Source organism: Populus trichocarpa, chromosome 1 (assembly GCF_000002775.5).
Source record: "Populus trichocarpa isolate Nisqually-1 chromosome 1, P.trichocarpa_v4.1, whole genome shotgun sequence".
Classification (NCBI taxonomy): Eukaryota; Viridiplantae; Streptophyta; class Magnoliopsida; order Malpighiales; family Salicaceae; genus Populus; species Populus trichocarpa.
Window position 1 is genome coordinate 8,092,814 of NC_037285.2, and position 15,748 is coordinate 8,108,561.

Here is a 15,748-nt window from a genome sequence, read left to right on the forward strand (position 1 = left end):
GGGAACTGATTGTGAGCATCCAGTATTTGAAATATTGCAGGTTGTCCGCAAGTATTTGCCCTTAATGTTAGAGAGACCGTATACTTTCTATCAGGTCCACCGAATGATTATGCCTCCAACCACAAATCCAGATCGATATCCAGACGGGTCGAATGATTGTTCTCATACCTCTCCTTAAATTGGATGTTACATGTATCCTGGAAAAAAAAAACTCAGCAAATTCAGAAAAATAATAACTTAAAAAAAAATGGTTGAAGACCAACATACCATAAAGTGCTGAGCTCGGCTATCCACGAGTCGATACACTCTTTTTTAGCGGTCATCACTCTGCTCGTGTGTTTTCACAAAAAGCTCCATCGGGCTTAGCTCGCCTCAAAGAACTGTAGCCTGCTAGAGAAAATTGTTATTATTTAAATATATTTATAGAGAATAACAAATAAAAAAACAGATGTAATTAAAAAAAAATCTTACTATCCGCTTTGCATGTAAAACAAACAAAACAGAGCCTTCGATGTTAGTGGTACTTGAACCATGAACATGCTGGTTCTGATTCTCCGCACCGGAGTGTGATCTTCACACTAAATATTCTGAAATCACGTGCTGAATATATTTCACTCACACAACTTCTGAGACATACGACGGTCTGAAAAATAGGAAAAAGCTTTAAAACAAATAAACACAAAAACAATACAGATACAACAAAAATATGCAATAAAAATTAACATTTTAAAATAAATTCAAATAAAAAAATAGGTAGTTTTGCTTATTTGAAGTGGGGATCCTCAATAAAATTTGAATCAGAACATGGATATTGACAAACAAAGTATTGGGGTGATCGGGTTTGTAGTGGGAGGTTGATTTGTCATAAAATTGGAGATGTGTGTTGTTTGTTGCAGAAAATATAGAGGAAGAAAAACAAATAAGGGAGGGAGAGAGAAGTGTCGCTTGTCAGGTCATAAATTAAATATTACATATGGATTTACTAACAAATTTAAATCCGTCAGTAACTTTATCTGTAAAAATAACGCGTCATCGGATTTTTTTAGCTTTTTTTTTCCATTTCTTCTATTCACATTATAATTCCTTTGGTTTATATGAATAAAATGTTTTTATTGGTATCTATTAATAGATACATTTAGGGTATATTCTATTGAAAAATCACTATAATTTACTGATGAAAAAATTATATTATATTTTTGTTTGTATTTGTTAATTTTTTTTTTTTAATAGTGGTGTATATACATGGAAGGCTCATGATCATCATCGAAAGAGGGACCAGATTAGCCAATATGTCAATAGTGACAATACTGTCACCAGCAAAACACCCTTTGAATTTTCTACATTTCGATTATCTGTCATTATTATATATATTGTTTTTCTAATGGTTAGCGCGAGTCCTCGTTTGTCAAGATCATGGAATTTAAGGCCATATCAAGTTGGTGCGGTTTTTTATTTTGTAATATGGTTTAATTTAGATTATTTGGGCATAGAATATTGTAGTAATTCATATATAATACGAGTGGTTTGGTAGTCTGCTCTAAATTATTTGTAAGTTAAGAGTAAATACAAATATCTCTATGGTAAGATATAGTCAATTCAACCAAAAACCGAATTTGTGAATATCAGAGAACTTTTATAATCAGTAAAACCAGGTTTTCTTAGCGAGGGGACATTAACATTAGATTAGATCCATAGCTAATTTGGAGTACTATATAGTTATTAATTTAAGAAAATATCATAGTTAACCAACCACAGTGACTTGATCATCATTCTAGAATTTCAGATGATTGGTCAAATTTAAACCTACTTTAATTCAACAGGAATTTATTTATTCGATATTGACAAAACTTAGATAATTAAATTAGATAAATTTTGAATGTTTCTTCATTGCTGAAGTTGTTAAGATATGAGATTTCTAAGGTTTTCGTTCCAAGTCGTGGAATGGTACATAAAAATTAATCCGAACCCAAACATTATTTAAAATAAAATAAAATAAAATAAAATGGATTCAATAAGTTATTATCATTATATATATATATATATATATATATATATATATATATATATATATATAGGCCTCATCATTAACTTAACAATACATACATATATATAGAGATTAATTCTTAAGAAGTGAAAGAAGAAAAAGGAAAGTTATGATCCATTTTGATTTAATCTAACTCCCACCAGTCCAAGTACAGTTTTTTTTTTTTTTAATTTAACGTGGGTGTCCGAAACAGCTTGCGCATTCCTCAACTAAATCTTTATCTTAGTAGAACAAGGTAATGCAACAGGGGAGACAAGTAGCATTTAATCTCTACTTTTTCCGTGAAATCAGCTACTAATTAATTATTACGAATATTCTGATCATCTTCTACCAAATCAATAATAAATATATTTCATTTTCATGCAGTCCTGTTCAATTATCATCCGTTTTGCGTACGTTGGGAATATTAATAAATCAAGTATCATTGACAGCAGCCATTCAATTTTGGTGAATGCTGCTTAAATTATAGTAATTTAAAACCCTAAAAGAAAGATTTTTAGGTTACAAATCCAAACTTGCACGGTATCTTGACCCTATTCTATATTCATCTATCCATCAGCCTTCCTCTCTTTAAGATAATTCGTCACCGACAAGACTAAAGTCAATGCAGATGAAAAATAAAAAAAAAAACCCAGAAAACAAAGAATTTCTTTTGGTGATCTTTTGTCTCGAGTGGATCTGTACGTTAACATGTATATATGTTTTAATTTGTTTGGTTTCTTTCTCCATTTTTCTCTGCTCATGTTTAGCGTACACACTTCATTTGCTGGGTTTATATCTCAAAAAAAAGAAGAAGGTTGATTGATCTTTGTACGGATGCTTAATATAATATAGTTGTTTGTATTGTTAATCACCAACAAGTTCGTAATTAACACTACCTTTGCGAGCAATGTCATTGGATAGTTAAGAAATGCATTTTCCACATGAGATTTTTCTCAATAATAAGAGATGTTTTTGAATTAGTTTGCACATTAAATGAAACTCAATTTTTTATTTGAACGATTTTAAGGATATTCTTTTCATTTTAATCTAGTGTATTGATAGAATAAATTTTTCTAATTATTAATTCTAAAATTCAAACTCGGATTGTTAAAAAAAATAATTGAAAGTCTTATAAAATAGTTTTCTAATTAAAATTATTTTTTTTATTATTATAATTTTAAAATGAATTTTTATACTTTCAAAACTTAAAATATAAGTAGACATGTCAATTTTCTGAAATAATAATTAAGCGATTCAAGTGTAAAGAATTAGGACCAACATATTTTTTCATGTCGTGAAAAGAGAGAACAAATCAAATCAATAATTATGGTATATTTATGAATTGAAAATGGAATGAAAGTGCTCTTAAATATTACAACACTTTCGATTAAGCCCCTTAACTAACAAATCCCAATCAAGTCCCTTTCTTCTCGAAGTTCACCAATCAAACCCCTTTGTTTGATTAATCACGTACGGTCCCAAATTTAGTGTAAATGAGTACCATCTAATTAAAATTAAATAGGAGATTCAATTGAGATTATAGTTTTTTTGCGAGGAGACTTAAGAATGATACACATTAAGATACACATTAAGTAATATTTTTGATACATTCGACCTTACATAATATTTTTTATATGAATCTATTCAATCAATTTCATTTGTTTTTATCTTTTAGATCATGAATTTTTTTAGGTGTGAATTTATCTTTTATTGATTTAAATAAACAAGTTTAGTAAAGATAATCAAGTAAATATCTCATTTTATGTGATTGAATATCTTAATTTATATTTATCTCTTAATTTTTTTAATTTCTCTTTTGGTTGTTGTTAACGATTTTTTTTTTTGTTTATTTACATATATAGCTATCAGTGTATTTAATTAGATGTTTTCATAAACATTTTGATTTATACTTTGAATTTTTTTATGTAAGAAAAACATTAAAATAACCTACATGCCAAATAATTTTTTTAAAACAAAAATTACAAACCGCAGCAGAGCATGGAATAGATAGCTAGTAACATATATTTATTGTCCAGGGCTGGCTAGGATCGATTTTGTTATTTATTATCCCCTTAAATTTTCACCATTTTTCTCAATCTTTGTTTTTATTAAGGTAAAACCCATTACTGAGCAAGGGGGTTTTAGTCTGTGAGACCAAAGATTAAAGATCGAAAGAAAATTACGTCCTAGCCCATACATGCCAAGATAAATGACAATATCAAATTGCTATGATACTGCGAGAGAGAAAATCAGATACCTTGGGAGAATAGTGCATCAATATTAACTCCAATTAAAATACAATATAAATTAAAGTCAACCATCTACTTTTCATGCTATTTGCTCAAAATAATCGACAACCTTTTGTCAATTACTACGGTTTTTGGCTAATCAAATCTAGAAATTAATTTTAGAACTAACTTGTAAAAACAAATATGGGTTATTGAATGAATATCTCATATAATAAGTGGATTTTGTTAATATTTTTTATAAATATAATTATTGATATTTCTCAGTCAATGAATTTTATAAGGTGACTATGTAAAACCTGTATATGCAAGGCAATAAAGAGGTGGGCAAATTGAATTTGTCGCCCAACAATTTATTTCCCAGAGAAGTTCATCACCACTTATTTCCTAGAGAGGTTCATCAGTACAGGTGCAAGCATGTACAATCTCCTAGCTCTTTCTGACCAGGAAACAAGACAAAGCGTAAAGCACCCTGGGTGTACAATAGCATTTGCCAGCCTTGAAATTGAGTGGGCTTATTCCAAACTTACACTTCAAAAATAGAGTCGGAAAGGTTAATGCTAAAGCCCAGAGCGTTGTAGCTGTAGCTGTAGCTGGACTTCTCTTCAGAGACAGACGGGCACAAGTTATAAGAAGAAATTGGCAGAGGAAACTCTCTTCTCTACTAATGGAACAGTCATTCCACAAGTGAAACATGATAATTCTTTTTTTTTAGTTCCATGCCCATAATATGGAATTTTGTTTGTGTTCTCAGCATGTAGAAAAAATAGTAATATTGACTCACACCAGGTACTGTTTCCTGTGCTCATACCTGGGGAGAAGAAGGCCACCACACCCTTACACCCCGCTTCCCATCCTTCTGAAATTTGCGGTAAACTATTTCATGAACATCTTTACATTGATTTATGTATATTGTACAGAAGCACACAGAAAAATTGCAAAGGTAAAATCCGAAAGGGAAAACTAAATACATATATTAACAGAAAAACTAAAGGAGGAGGGGTTTTATTGTACCCCTCCTGACGTTACACTAATAATTGGAATATTTTTTTATAAATATTTTTTTAATTTTATCATTCAATATTAGATTTATTAGAGATCATACTTTATAATTTATTTAATTTATTTTTTATGAAGTTATCTCACACATGATTTGGACTGCAAGTTTGACAGGTTCACTCAAGTTTTTTTCTCCTTTTTTTAATTGATTTTTTTTTTCAATTTTATCCTTCAATATTAGATTTATTTGAAACTAGGCTTCGTGATTTGTTTTGATTTGTTTTCTTTGAGGTTATCCACATCTCATTACTAGGGTCATAGGTTTGGCGGGTTAACTCTGGTTGACTCGAGTCATTTTTTATGTTCTTTTTTAATTGATTTGTTTTTCAAATTAATCTTTCAACACAATGTTGATTGAGAATTAAGATTCATAATTTGTTGTAATTTTCTTTCTATTGGGTTATCCTTGTATCATGATTTGATCTCGGATTCTACACGTTAACTTGGGTTGACTCGAGTAGTGTTTTTGGGTTTTTTTTATATTTTTTTTCAGTTTCATCCTTCAATATTAGATTTATTGAAAATTAAGTTTCGTAATTTGTTTTGATTTTTTTTCTATGGGGTTATCATGACCTTATGACTTGGTATGTGGATTGACATATTAACTTAAATCGACTCAAATTGATTCAATATATTGTTTTCTCAATGTTTATTAAAAGAAATCTCATCTTAAATATTTATTTTGAGTCAAATTATATTTTTATCGGTCATCCAAATTATCTATGAACCTGTCAAGATGATCAAGTCACATCGGATCAATTCTCACACGGTTTTAATTTTTTTTTTAACTAGAAAACAAATACTAGCAATGCCCAGATATTTTTTTACATTATTTTTTTTTACTCAACCTGCAATGTGGCGCGAACCAATAATCTAGTTACATATATTAAAAGAGCTTGTCTTTTCATCGTAACGATGAACAATGAAAAGCCAAGCACTTTTTTATTTTGGTCTTCAAAATTTTTTAGCACTTTATTTTTAAATCAAACTTTTTTTAAAAAAATTAATCCTCTAATATTTATTTTGGTCTTCAGGGTTTTTTTATCTTGTTTTTAGTTGGTTGTATTTTTAATTTTATTTTTCAATATTATGTTGATTAGAAATTAGACTTCATAATTTTTCTCAACTTGCATTTTATAAGGTTATCTCAATCTCATGAACCAGTTTACGAGTTTGGTTGGTGACTTGGGTTGACTCATATGGTTTTTTATTTTCTTTTTTTAATTGATCTGTTTTTTAATTTTACCCTTCGGCATTAGATTGATTGAAAATTAAGTTTCATAATTTTTTTTTAATTTTCTTTCTATGGGGTTAACTCCGGTTGACTTGACTCGTATTTTTAGTTGAATGTTGTTTTCAACTTCATTATTCAACATTGGGTTGATTGAGAATTTGGTTTAATATTTTTTTTTGTTTTCTTTCTATAGTGTTATTAGGGTCTTATGACCTGGGTAGCAGATTTAACAGGTTAAACCAAGTTGATCCGAGTCAATCTATTATGTTGTCATTTTAATATTTTAAAAAACATGTTATCTTGTTTTTTTTTTAAAATCAAACAATATTTTTAACGCTCATTTTGGTTGTCTTTAAATTTATTAAATCAACCAGGTTATATTAAGTTAATTTTCATATAGTTTTTTTTTGTTTGTTAAAAATATATTAACAATATCTAAATAATTTTTATGTTAAAAATTTAATTCTCCTCACAGCATAGCTAATGAGTGGCACAACATCCTTGATAAGTTTTTCTAGATCTGACATGGGGGAAAGATTGTTCATCAATAATAATAAGTTTAATCAAGGAAAAATAAAAGGAAAACAAGATTTGCATCCAATCATGGTGGTTATGTACAAATTAACTGGAATCAACAATGCAGAGAACTTGCACACCTCTATATTCAATACTCGTCTACAGATTCATATTGCATTTTAAGTAAGAAAAGATTTGAAGAACTCGTATCATCTGCTAATCGGCTTATTTATGTCTAAATGGACCTTCTGTAGGGTTTTTTTGAGAAGAAAAAAGAAGAAGAACACTTTTGAAACATTGTTTTTTCATTTGGAATTATGTAGCAAATATGAGAGTATCGGCTCTAATTTGATTTTATAATTTTTTGTATAATTTAAATTCTATTTAAAATTCAAATATTTTCCGTTCCAAATATAATAATTAATTTAATTCAATTCACTCTATACCATCTGTAAAAGAATTTAATAAATTTATTAAATAGTAAATATTAACTTCAAAGTTTAAATCCAAAAAATTATGAAAAAAAAATTCTTAATCACCAAACCAATTCCTTGAAATTAATAAAACATTATAATGATCATATGTGATCCACAAGGCATGATTAGTTAGACCCTAGGGGCACTGGTCCTTTAAACCCGCATATGATTAAGAGGAAAGCACCTAACTTCATTTCAATGATTTTTGTTTTTTATTTGGTAATAAAAAATATCATTGGACTATTTTGTAGTTTTTATATTTTAATTAAGACTAAGTTTTCTATCTAAAAACTTTTAAAAATAGACTATGTATTCAGAATAATTTAATAAATATTTTTAGGTAGTATTTGCTTTTATGGTAGTATCTTGCTTTTAAAAAAATAGAGTTTTTTTTGTTTTAAATTATTTTTATGTGTTTTTTTAATATATATTTTTTATTGATATAAAAAATATTATTTTGATATATTTTCAAATAAAAAATATTTTAAAAAACAAGTATGAAAATTTCAAACACATCTTAAATATTAACTTGATGATTTAAACTCATAAAAAGAGAGAAAGCAAGCTTTTTTAATCATTAAAAAGAATTCCTTAGTTATTTTAATGATTCAATTCACCCGATTGAGGGGAGGGGAGGGGGGTTGTTTTTCTATTTGAACCGCAAGCATATAGCCATAGTAAAGAACATTGATGGCACAAGAAAATGTGTGCATGACATTACCAAAAAAAAAAAAAACTAACAGTCATCATTTTTTCACTGTTTATTAAAACACAAATTATTATAAATTAAAACAGTAAAAAATAATTTTACCCTTACTTAAAAAAACTGACTAAGCATGCAATTAGAAGTAAAAATATTTTTTTATGGGATACATTCAGTATTGCATATTTGATTGGAGGCAAAATGGCACGTGACTTTTTTTTTTTGCTATATTATAAATACTATTTTTCCTTTAAGAGCAAAAAAAAAAAAAATCCTTAAGTGGGGGCTCTTCTGTCTTTTTAGATAAAAAAAAACAATAAGAGTATGATCATATCCCTGGAAGAAAGAAAATATATACATGTATAGAGGGGTTTATTTGTCTAATCCTTAAGTGAGGGGCTCTTTTGTCTTTTTAGATAAAAAAAACAATAAGAGTATGGTCTTTCCCTTTTATTAAAATAGTTAAATAGTAGAATTACTCTTGGAATTCAAAAAATCAAAGGCTAATTGTGAGGGTATTCTGGTCTTCTTAGAGTGGTTTTTTTTTTTTTTAATTCTTGGATTTTGACAGGGGCATCTTGATAATTTTAGGAAAATCCAACTTCATTCAATGTCGTAAAAACCAAAGGAAAGCATTGAACTTTCTACAAATGGGCAGGGCAGACCAGTTTTCTTAGAAGTAATCCACAAGAACAATTACCAAACATCCTACCTCTTAGTCTTAGGAGTTGGAATCCCCTGCCAACAAATCTCTTGGGGCCATAGGATAAGAGCTGTGTAAAGGCTGGTTTCAGGATAAAAGGACTCTGTCTAGTGCGCAAAAGCTAGCCCAGGATACCCTGCGATTCAAAAAAATAATATTCCTAGCTCCTAGGCCTTGATGGATAATACTGGTTTGGCATGGACAAAGCCAAGTAAATGTAGTTGAGAGTGTCTATACAAGGATTGTTGATCCAAAGATCGCACTCGCTGAGAAAGGAAAGGCTCAGGCTGAAGAATGTGGTAAGAGAATACTGAATAGGGAGATAATTGAGACAGGTGAAGCATATTGTGGTAAGAGATTTTCTACAGGAGAAACACGAAGGGTAGAAGGAAGATGGGCTAATGGGGAAAGTGATGGGGCAGATGGGTTGCGGCTGCCAATAGTGATTTTATACAGTTGGTTCAAATGCAGTTGAACCGGTTCACTCAATTTCAGCTTTTTAAAACTGAACCGGCCGAATGGTTTTTCTTGTTCTTAAATTGGTTTTCTTGGTTTTTTTTCTCTGATCAATTTATTTGATTTTTTTTCTCAATTTTCTTTGTTTTCTGGGTCTATGTTTTTTTAACACCCCTTTGATACTATATGAACATCGGAAGAGGGCAGCGCTCACAAAACCTTGTATTGAATTATTTTCGGAACCCTGGATTTTGGCATAGCTCTAGGAACCTTTTAACAGCTTTTGCCACAGGATTGTTATAATAAACAATTAGACTCTTAACTCAAGGCAGGAAATCGCACCGCTCCTTTTCCTAGCACGTGTTTCCAGGAAATAGGAAAAGCTTCACTTTTTTAATATGGGATAGGAATCCCTCAGAAGGATAGAGCAAAATCAATAGCCATTCTGAAAATGAACTGGACAAGACAGTCACATATTCTCCCCAACAAAATCCCTAGAGAAGTCATTCCCGAGAACTACGAAAACGAATCACTTTACTGATGTAATAAGAAAAGCATCCCCTAACATGATTCAACTTCCAACGACAACAGCCTTTAAGTTTCCGCGAGATCATCCTGTTACTAGTCCTTGAGATCATTCCGCGTGATCACTAGTTTCATCATCAGGTACTCTTAACTTGTGTAAAGCTGGGCGGTAGATTTGCAGATTGTCAAACCTTGTCTTGAAGTCTAAACTTTGTTTCAAGATTCTCGACCACAAAGCATACACATGAGGTTTTTTCAGGCAACAAAGAAAGAAAAAAACTCGCAGGTTCGCTTATCACCAGCTGAACCACGAATTAACGGGGTTATAAGAGATGAGATATGACAGGTTTCTACGAAGTTTAGTTCTGCCTACCACTATTATTAACCAGCACATAAATTCGCTAGTATTAACACTGTGAGAGCACATTGCATTTCTCAGCAACTCTAATTATCCCATGAGTTAGCTGCATTGTGAAAGACACCAAACAGTCCACAATATTCTGTCATAAAACCAACACTGATCATGGTTTTCAAAAAGAAGAAGAAGAACCTCCTTTCAGAAAAGTGATCTTTCACTCAAACGATGATCATAATTTAAAGAACAAGGTTATATATGATGATTTGGATATACACCTAACCTAAAAAAATAACACGCAATAAGAAAGATAGGTATCGAATTAAAGTATCAAGTTGAACAAAAGAAGCAATCTCTATTTATGTTTAATCCTAATAAATTATGGAAGTTGCACCCAAATTCTTTCAATCTTCTTCCAGACTAAACCTGGGTAATTTTCAGGATTCAAAACACATCATCCACCTCTATGCAATTTTAACTCCAACATGAATTGTTGGTCCTGGTTTAGAAAGGAAGATGAATGAGAATCGTTGATATGCAGTCAGGACCAAACTGATCACAACTGACCTATAAGAAACCATCACCTCTTCACCATCATATCGTGCATTGTGGAAGCTCTAAATCTTTACGAGTTCTCAATGGTTGCAGTGGTAATTCTTATTGGCCGTGTCCTTTCCTGCTCACCACTACGTCTCCAAAATGCCCTCCTCCACCAAACCTCAAATCCCCTTTGTATATTAGGACAATCTTCACCAGAATTCAGAAACCGATCAAACCAAGCAAGCAAAATATCCTGCTGCCATGCAAGCGGGAGAGTTAAAATTGTGTTACTCAGACCATCCTCGATCAAATGTCGATCAAGGCCTTTCGATGTCCTCCTCATCCAACCAAAATCATCATAAAATGGCACCAACCATGTCTGTAGAAGCAAGCATCTTGCTTCCTTTGATGCCAACAACTGCCCCTTTCCGATCCCAACAAACAGCCTAGCTGTAACTCTACTAACCTCATACCTATGAACAGCTGGAATTTTAGAATGTACACCAGATAATTCAGATTGAGAGGCCCATGTTTTCAAAAATTCCTCAGCAATCTGTCTATCAATCAAAATATCCAAAATCCAATGCAAGTTATCTGCTTGTCGTGCAATCTGTCCAACGTCATTCAAATCCCCTGAGGCTGCACGGAGAAAGTGGTCTTGAAGCAATTGCAAACACCCATTGCATGCCGAGTACAATGACTCTTTCCGAAGGTCATTCTGAGAAGAATTCTCGCGAAGCATCTTTGACACTAAACCTTTCATCTCACGCCTCGCTTTCTCGTCTTTGCCTTCCAGAACTACATGCAAAAGCTTGAGAAGCACTTCTTCGTTGTCACTACTATCATCAGCTCCATGAGTAACTTCAACAGAAACCCTCTTCAAAACTTCGCCTGCTCCAACCCCTTCAAGGCGAAGCTCCGACAACAGCGAAGCCACCTTCTCTTCTTCATCCTCAGCCCATGGAGCAGCCTCTAAGTACTCCAAACAAGATAAAACCCCAGCATCAAAACCAATTGCTGCAGAAACCTAAAGTAGAAAAAACACAAAACTAACATATTAAGCACCTCATAATCCTAACCAACCATCCATATTCCCAAAAATTCAATAAACAATAAAGATCAAAACTTTCAGAAAACAAAAAACAGCCTACATTTCTTCAACCACAAAAAAATATAACTAATAACCTTTTTAACTCTACTGATCTATTTCCACAGTTCCTCCTCAACTAAACATATCAATCTATCAATCTAAAAAAATATTAAATTTAGTTTCTATTTCTACGGTTTCTAACAAAAAATAAAAAAAACAAAGATTTTACCTTTAAAATACCAAGAACTCTAGACACATCCTCTTTCATAAGCTTCCTTCTCAGATCCTTACAATACATTAACCTCAACGTCTCAATATAAACTTCAACATCATCACAATCAGCAATCTCGACGACGTAAGGAGTCGACATTCTTTGTTGCTTATTAGACCACTTATCCGATAATTTCACTGCAAAAAACCGACTATGACCCACCAAGATCTGCCTATGCACATCCATTGAAACGCTAATCCCATCTTTAGAACTCAATGTCAACTTCACATCACTAGAATTCGAATCATTAAACTGATTGCCAGGACTCCTGTTTCCTAAAATGTCAGTTATACGTTGCAAGATTAAAGCTTGCCTATCTTGAACCGACATTTGACTGCTCTGGGTGTTTCTGAAGCTGATATTTCCATTGTTGGCGTTAATGGGCATCTGGGTTATAGTTCTGGGTTGCATTTCGGGTTCACTAGCCATCATTTCAAAAAGGGTCGGGCTTGACCGGGGTTTATGATCAGGTGGTGGAGGTGACATAGGGTTTAGCAGACCGGCAGTGAGTGCAGAGTTAAACTTAGTAAAACTAGAAGGGAAAGAGGGGTGTTCATTTGGAGAAGCAATGTGGTGGTGGCCATTTGTCAGTGTTGTTGTTGTTGTTGTAAAGTCCATGACTGGTGACAGACTTCCTGGAGACAACTGGATCTTGAATTTTGAAGATAAAGTTGTAACCGAATCGAGTTGAGGACTCGGGTTGATGGGCAAACGGGTTTTTTGCGGAGGTGGTGATGGTGGTGGAGGAGGTGGAGGTGGGAGAGGTTTAGAAGCTGGACAGCACCAAGTGTTATCTGGGGAGACTATAGTTGGTGGGTCAAGTTTCCGGGTTTGGGCCAAGTACGCAGACCCAGAGTTATTATTTGTGGTGGCGGAGGCAGAGGAGGAAATGGTGGTTTCACGGTATTTACGGCGTTTGGGCTTGATGGGCTGAGCTTGGACTTTAATGTGCTGAGCTTTCGTGGTTGTTGTGGCAGCAGTGGCCATGGGAGTGATTAATTTTAAGCGTCTATATTTGTTGTCTTTTAGTTGAGGGCATTGGGCAAATGGAAGAGGGAATGGTGGGTGTTTTTTTGTGGGGATTTAGATTAAGATGTGAATTAAAAATGGCGATTGCTTCGAGACAGAAACAGCAAGGAGTGAATGATACGGCATTTATTTATGTGAACAACGAAGGAACTTTGGGTCTCTTTATACCTCACAGAGATGAGATCTAACCCTTCCTTCTGTTTTTGTTTGAACGTTGTACGCAGAGTCGATTTCCCCTCCCTTTTCTTTTCTTTTTTGGGTGGTAAATTCTATTTTCGTCCTTATATATTAAGTAATGTTTTTATTCTGATACTCGTGGTTTAAATATTCCTGTATTGATCCTACAATCTGATTTTTTAAAAGAAATCTTAATGTGTATTATTGTCCACTAACATATCATTAAATCAAACCATTTTCTTATAAGTTTTAGGGTGTGTTCGTAGTACTTGTGCTTCTATTTTTATATGTTTTTCAAAAGTATTTTTGACTTGAAAAAACATTAAATTAATATTTTTTGAGTACTTAATATACTAATTTAAAAAAAAAAATCTTAAAAAGTATCACTTGTTTTCATAAGGTGTATTCAATTAGGGTTTGAATTTATTATAATTTTGATTAAGTAGCTTCATTAAATAGTTGACATGACTTATTAATGATTTCATTCTTGCTTCCTTTCCTTTTTATTTTTGATGTTCTTATCCCATCTTCTCCTTCCAGAGTTCTATGTATGTGAAAGCATTCCAGGAAAACAAAATTTTTTTTTTTTGAGAAACCATAGAGTTTCCCCTTGAAAATGTTAAACTAAGCATGTAAGAATTGAAACATTTCGAAATCTAGGGGGGTCAAAATATAATTTTACCCCTCTGTGGGGGCGGGGAATGGAATGGAAACTGGAAAGGGTCTCTTCTGTGAGTTTTCCTTTTTTAAAAAAATAAAAATAAAATCAGGAGTCTGCCAGGTGAGCGGTGACTTTTGAATTTTTTAAACAACCTAGACAAGATAGGAAAAATGCAAAGAGAGGGCCCACCACAGTCGCTGACAGTGCTTGATTTGTTTGATGATGCCTGCCTGGTGGTGCTGCAAATGTGCTAGCGGTGATGCCTTTTTCTTGGTTCGTTGCTTGAATTGGTGGGCTTATGCCAGTTGTAATTGTATTCAATTAATATAAAACTTGGAATTTAATTAAGGATCTGTTATCGGGTGTGGCACCCACTTTTACAGCCTTTTTTATTTTGTGTTTTGAGAGTGATTTTGAAAAAATCTAAATTATTTATTTATTTATTTTTCAAATAAAAAATATATTTTAAAAAAAAAACAATCTTTATCTAATTTAATTAGAGATGATTAGGAATCAATGGTATTGTTTATTTTGTGCGGGCATGACTCGGTTAGGAAGGAAAGGGGGGTCCATGCTACCTTAACCTTTATGAGGTCTCATGTCATGCGTCCATGGATTGTTCTACAGAGGTCCACCCTTGCAGAAGAGATGCTGGGGCCATTTTAAAGATTGATGGGGTCACCGGGTAGAGAAGGACAGACAAATAGATATGGGGCTTGATGCCATATTTATTATGCAGATGCACCCATGAGGTGGAAAACAAGCATCATCATATGTATCATAGAGGGATGCCATGAGTCTTGTGGTCAGTGTCTCCCCCCTCCCCCCCGTGAAGGCGTTCCTTCTCATGGGCTCTACGTATTGGAATCTTATGGATTCAGCCTTTGAAGGACACGTGGCTCAGAAAAGTCAAATCCAAAAAACCTTGAAGAGTGAGTTAGGACACTTTGTCTTGAGTGGGCCAATCATGGGTGTGGGTCGTGACCCACGTTGGACATTTTGGTCAAGCCCGACAATCGAAAACGACATTGCATCCTTCTGAAGGAAAATGATGGACAGGATTGGATTGGATTGGATGGTAATCATCCTCCATCATGATCAAATTCATTATCAGGAGTCTCAGTCGTTGATAAGCGTTCTCACAAACAAATGGGCTTTCTTGTTCCAGCCTCTAGGAGATTATGAATGTTCTTGTTGCGAATGGAAGTCCAACTTCTAAATCACATTGGTTTTTGCTCCCATGATCGGCGTAATAAGTTTTTGACGTGTGTGTGTATATACACACACACACACTATTAAACCATATTTAAAAAAAGATTTGATTGAGAATGTTTTTTTGAAATATTTGGGACCTAATTAATAAGATTTATAGGTTTTGAACTCAATCGAGAAAAGAATGAATATATAGATTTAAAAATAAATTGAGGTTTTCCCTGAGAATGTTGAGTGTACTTGAAAAGATTAGTATTTATGAATCTTTATGGGTGAAGTGGCGGGACAGGAGTAATTAAGGCCCCTGCAAGTAATTTTTTTCTTTTTCCCCTAGCTCCCTTCAACAAAGAACTGTCAGAATTTCACCAGAGTAATAATGAAGTTTGCTGCCTTTATTTAACTAAGAAATCCCAAGTTTATACACTCAAAAATGGAATTATATTTATAATTAGACCTCTGTAACACAGTT

At 32.8% G+C, this 15,748-nt stretch overlaps 1 protein-coding gene across 1 annotated transcript; it reads right to left on the minus strand.

Moving 5' to 3' along the window:
• Positions 1–10,601: 10,601 nt before the first annotated feature.
• On the minus strand, positions 10,602–13,421 carry LOC7479298 (BTB/POZ domain-containing protein At1g63850). The gene is made up of 2 exons (XM_002299481.4): positions 12,159–13,421; positions 10,602–11,866 (listed from the first exon to the last, which is right to left on the minus strand). Exons 1-2 carry the CDS (start codon positions 13,185–13,187, stop codon positions 10,925–10,927), a joined length of 1,971 nt encoding a protein of 656 aa, XP_002299517.3. The 5' UTR covers positions 13,188–13,421; the 3' UTR covers positions 10,602–10,924.
• Positions 13,422–15,748: the final 2,327 nt, after the last annotated feature.